Source organism: Salminus brasiliensis, chromosome 12, assembly GCF_030463535.1.
Source record: "Salminus brasiliensis chromosome 12, fSalBra1.hap2, whole genome shotgun sequence".
NCBI classification, from domain to species: domain Eukaryota; kingdom Metazoa; phylum Chordata; class Actinopteri; order Characiformes; family Bryconidae; genus Salminus; species Salminus brasiliensis.
Genome location: NC_132889.1, coordinates 6,162,422 through 6,168,125, shown reverse-complemented (window position 1 = coordinate 6,168,125; position 5,704 = coordinate 6,162,422). Strand labels below are relative to the sequence as shown.

Genomic DNA, 5,704 nt, shown 5'->3' with positions numbered 1-5,704 from the left:
TCTCTCCGAGTCTCCTTCTCTCTCTCTCTCTCTCTCTCTCTCTCTCTCTATCTCCCTCTCTCTCTCTCTCTCTCTCTCTCCCTCTCTCTCTCTCTCTCTCCCTCTCTCTCCGAGTCTCCTTCTCTCTCTCTCTCTCTCTCTCTCTCTCTCTCTCTCTATCTCTCTCTCTCTCTCTCTCTCTCTCTCTCTCTCTCTCTCTCTCTCTCTGCGCGTAACTTTAGGAGCAGGGAGGAGTTTAGGAAGTTTGCTGTGGATCCTGGTGTGTGTGTGTGTGTGTGTGTGTGTGTGTGCTATTTGGAAACAGAGCCTGACCACGTTTGACCTGTTGCTTAGAAACCCAGAAACACGTAAACCAACCCCACAAGTCTTTGGTTAACGAGACCAGGGCTGCGCTCCAATCCGAGGACTCGCGCCCCTTCTAGGGAGCCTACATATCCCAAATACGACTGAAGAGCTTAAGCACAAAAATGAATGAAATGTTTCCAAAGCTTTAAAAGCTTTAAGCTGTGAAAGTTCTTGAGAAAATACGTTTTAAACGTTTAAAGTGTTATAATAATATAATTTTTAATAATTTTATTATTAGGACGTGGCCGTTTACATGGGTCCATATTGGCCAACATGACGTCAGCATCTCATTTTATTGATGTTTTTTTTTTTTTTTAAACTAAAATCCCATTTTTGAGAATTAGGTTTGAGTCTGTGTATATATAATATATATTTATTCACAAATAAATAAATATATATAAAATAATTTTTCTTACCCTAATTTCAAATTGCATGATTTGATTTACCACCCTGTTACACTAACGCCTTTTGTCGATAAATAACGCACATGTATGTAGTGCGTCATGGATAGATTTCCACAATGCATTTTTAGAACTGGTGGGGTTATTTGAGTGTGGTAACGGTGGACACTTGTGTCCCACAATGCTATGTGAAACGGAAAGGGAGGAGCAATTCAGAAATGAGGGGTGTTCAGATCAATATCTGGCATATCGCTATCTCAGCAATGGAAAACACAGGAGCTCCACTGACTGAAAACAACCTAGGCAGACATCAACAGTCTTGCTATCTTGGCAGTGAATTGTCAACACAGGCGTGTGCAGCCCGACGCTCGTACACCCCCCCACGCTTTACACCACTGAAATAGCAATCCGCCAAAGTCACTTGACCCCATCTGGCTCTTAAAGGGAACGGCGAGTGACACGCTGATTGGTTTATTACTGCACGTTACGCCCAAAACAAACACACCCATGATTCATAAAAAAAGACTCGGTACATGGCTTTTTGCAAGCTTCGAGTCATGCCAGGCGTACTTTACAATAGCAAAGACACACAACAGATGGCTAAAATAGGGCCCTTTATCTTTCCTGATATTTTCAGTGGTTGTTCTTGATGATAATGTATAAAAACAACTTTTTTTACACTTACATTTAAAGAAACCCCAGGATGGAAGACTGTACTTATCTTAGCATAGTTGAATAAAGAGAGCTGGGAATATGGAAGGAATACACCGCGAACCACAAACACTGTTGTGTCCTCATTTAAATGCAAATCCAGCGTGAACAAAAGAGGGCTGTAAAACTAAGTCTCAGGTCACCAAAAGGGTGGCCTTTCACTGCTTGTTTCTATTAGCAACCGACAGCTAACACACCAGCTTGCTTCCACAGTCAACCCTGTGGTTAACACTCCCAGGCTTATCACACACTGAGGTGTATTACTCAGTAACTACAGGGTCTTCTGTAAAGACTGGTGTGTAATAACACTTTCGGCCCGCCGGCGGCCCATAGGCTAAGCGTAATGTATGCTAATACTGTTCTGGGGTGAAATTTGCATTGTATAGAAAAAATAGCGGCTCATGGAGTCCTTTGTTTTGATTGGCTGCCACTATCCTGCTCTCTAAGAATTCAATTCAATTGTGAATTCATGGAAATTCTGTGCTCTGATTGGCTGTTGTATAATTTAATCGCAATGTATGCTAATAGTGTTCTGAGGTGAAATTTGGTCCTGTTTCTGATTGGCTGCCACTATCCTGCTCTCTGAGCCATTGGCTATTGTGAATTCACCAAAATTCTGTGCTCTGATTGGCTGTTGTCATAAATCAAGTCTAACTTATGCTAATAGTGTTTGTACAGAATTCATTTTGGCTGATGGGGTCCTGTGATCTTATTGGCTGCTACTGTCCTGCTCTCTGATTGGCTATTGTATAATTCACCACAATTCTTCATCACAATTCTGTGTTCTGATTGGTTGTTGTATTTACATACAAGTACATCATACAAGTCTGATGTGAAATTAGCATTGCACAGAACGCTCTTATTGGCTGTCCCAATCCTGATCTCTCATTGGCTGCCTGCACCCTGATCAGCAAATAGAATCTTCCTATTTCTGATCGGCTAAAACTGTAATATCCTATGCTCTGATTGGGTGCCGGTATGCTGCACTGTTATTGGCTGCTGAAGTATGCTAATATCTCAGATTGTGTTGTAATTGCCTGGAAGCAATCTGATTGGATATTGGATGCCCAGTTTCTTTATTCTAAATGTTCTGTTTCAGGCATTTGATTGATTTATGTTCTGAAGGGAATTGAGGAACCCAGATTACTATCCAGACTCAAAGTCCCCTGCAACACCCCTCAAGAGCTACTAGGGAACTCGTCACACTTGTCTGTGAAGATTATAGCTGACGATCGCCTGCACTAACCGCAGCCACTCATACGCTGCCTCGACAGAACCCATATACTTGATACTTGGCCCGTTAGTCTTGTTGTTCTGCTTATTGGGTGTTGGGTATTTATTGTATTGATTTAGCTGTAATTAGCTACTGTATTATGTCTCACCATGGTGCTGAAGAACAGCATCTCATTACAGGGTATACAGCAGTCTGCAAAACATTTGAGCAGCTATAATTAAAATGAAAAAGCTCATTATACTTGTTTGTTTGCTCAGTAAAACGTCAACATGAACAGGTTTTATGAAGCATGATGAAGTATGAAAACAGTATAAAGACGTGGTCTCGTCCAGCCTATGATTATTCAGATGGTTCTTTGAGAACAGATGGTTCATACAGAACCATGTTTGTAACAGAGATGTCTGAAGAACCTATGGAAGCTCTAAAGAAGCTTCATTCTGTTAAAATATGGTTCTAAATGGATCCAAAGGTGTTCCTTCTATGGCATTGCTCAAAGAACCATTGGCAGAGCCTGTATTTTTAACAGCAGTGTAGATCTTCTGGCCACATTAGCAGGAATCCTCCCCTTCCTGCCTCTTGCTGGTGTCCAGTTAGAGACTATAGCTTATCTGTTGGTGCATAATTTTGTGTTAACCATCCTCTAAGCTTCCACCAAAGGTCAGTTGCTGACCACAGTGTCACTTTTGGCAGGTTATGTTTGGGTGGTGGACCACTGTAAACAAAGCAGTGACACGGACATGTGTAAAAACCCCTGCACCACACATACTACCATAGCATGCCATTGTCTTGTGAGAATGCTCCACCACCCAAACAGTATCTGGTCGATGGTCAATGTATCTGGACCTATGGTCAGAAACTGACCTATGTGTGCACCGGACCTCACAACAGTAGCATTGAATGGATATTTGCTCAGTAAAATGCTGATATTCACAGGTTTTATTTTTTCAATCTTCAATAACGACTGACAAAAAAAATCATAATATTCAAAATATTTTATGGAATATTTTATAGACTACAAATTAAAAAGTATCACACCTCTAACAATGGCTCGGTCAACTGATTTAATGAACATGAAACAGGGCATTAAAAATGAGTACATTTATTTGTACATATGAAGGCATGGTCCCACGCAGCCTATAGCCACGTAGGCCCAGCACTGTGGTAGAAATCATTGAGGGTAATATCACAACCCCCAGTTTGGAAAGTAAACAAAGGCATGGGCCGATCGTACCTGATTTGTTCAGAGCGTGTGTTACATAAAAGTATGGATCCGTATAAACAGCCCAGCTCATTATAAGCATGGGTAGTTAGAGACGTAGAAGCCAATAGAGACGTTTCCGTTATTTTGTCCACTTCCTTGTAACCAGTAACGAAGATGATGAAGTTATCCAACTTTGTAAAAGTGATTCAATCTTCATAACGCGTAAGAATTCATTCTCAAGGTTCTGCTTGGTCAGGTTCTGCAGGTGTTGGCCGAGCTGACCGGTCCTGCTGGGTCAGATTTGGACAATGTAGTTGGCAGGGAAGAGGCCAACCTTGCCGTGCAACCGACCCTTCCACCATGACGTATCGGAGCGGTCAATGACTTCGATGACATCTCCAGCGCTGAAGCCCAGCTCGTCGTCTTCCTCTGCTGTGAAGTCAAACATCGCTTTCACCTGGACGGCTGACCTCTGGGGCAACACACACACACACACAAAACTGAATGTCACACACATGTCAAACGGTCATTAAATCACGGATAACACTAATAATCTATCTTTTCATGCTTTAATGAAAGTCTTCCGGAGGTACGTTTTATGGACAAAAGTATTGGGACACCTACAGGACATTTATGACTTCCCATTCTAAATCTATAGGCATTAATATGGGCTTGGTGCTCCTTTGCAGCTCTAACAGGAGCAGTTATTGAATCAACAGAGCGCTGGAGACACTGTGACCCCACTCACAGTGCATAATACCCCTCACAGTGGATGGTGGAATATCTAGGACGGAAGTAATTTCACCAACTAACCTGTTGTTGCAACGATGGCAGCCTATTCCAGTACCATGCTGGAATTCAAGGAGCTCTTTAGACCCACCCCTTTTACGGCAGACTGCATGTCTATGGGGTCTAATTTTACACACCTGAGCCAATGTGACTGAATGAAACACCTGAACTCAATGACGAAGAGATGTGTCTTGATACTTTTGTCCATATATTGTAATATTTGGAGGAGTAAAGGTGAGTCATTTAACCCCTAAGAACACTGTGCCAGCTTTAGGCATGGTGGTGGTAGTATCATGTAGTCTGGGGCTGTTTCGCTTCTGCCTGCACAAAGTGGATGGAATAATGAAGATGGAGGACCACCTCGGATTTCTTCAGCATAATCTCAAACCCTCACCTAGACGGGCTGAAAGTTGGACTTGGGTCTTCCAAGAGGGCGATGAACCACAAACACCCTTCAAAGGTGGGTGGGGGATGGATGAAGCAGGCTAACATTAAGCTTAGTAATGGCCTTCCCTTAGAAAGTTAACCCTTAACCCTTAATATGTGGACTGTGTTCAGAAGGTAGGTCCAGGAAGCCAATGAATGTAACTGAACTTGACCAATTCTGCCAGGAAGTGTGTGTGTGTGTTTGCGTATATATGGGCAAAATGTTAAAGTACCGATGCGGGCAGGGTTTCTGAAGTTCGCCTGGGGCCGGGAATGTTGCTGACTGGGCTGTTCCTGCCTTGTTTCTCCTCCAGACTGCCTCGCTTGGTCTGACCATAGGGGCACAAAGCAGGTGGCCGTGGCGTTAGTATGGCATCAGTAAAACAGTCACAAAATGCATATTATGATCACCCCTGGCCTGGGCGCTAAAACAATAGGTCATCACAGCGTAACTGTGTCTGCTTATACATAAGCGAGCACACCAGTCAGTTGTAGCAGAGTGCAAAATGATCATCTTGGGCAAAGCACATGGGATTTGACAGATATCTAAAAGGGCATGAGTATGGGGTACCGGGTAAAGGGTGGTAGCATTATATC

General features: G+C 42.9%; 1 protein-coding gene across 4 annotated transcripts in view; it reads right to left on the bottom strand.

Annotated features, from left to right (window-relative positions):
• Positions 1-3,665: 3,665 nt before the first annotated feature.
• The window catches only part of grap2a (GRB2 related adaptor protein 2a), a 34,390-nt gene continuing 32,351 nt past the window's right edge, over positions 3,666-5,704 (bottom strand). For all 4 annotated transcript variants that reach the window (XM_072693609.1, XM_072693606.1, XM_072693607.1 and 1 more), the window contains exons 8-9: positions 5,341-5,436; positions 3,666-4,364 (exon numbers count right to left, since the gene is read on the bottom strand). In XM_072693609.1, the coding sequence (XP_072549710.1) occupies positions 4,188-4,364; positions 5,341-5,436 (273 nt within the window). In that variant the 3' untranslated portion in view covers positions 3,666-4,187. The remainder of the gene's footprint in view (positions 4,365-5,340; positions 5,437-5,704) is intronic.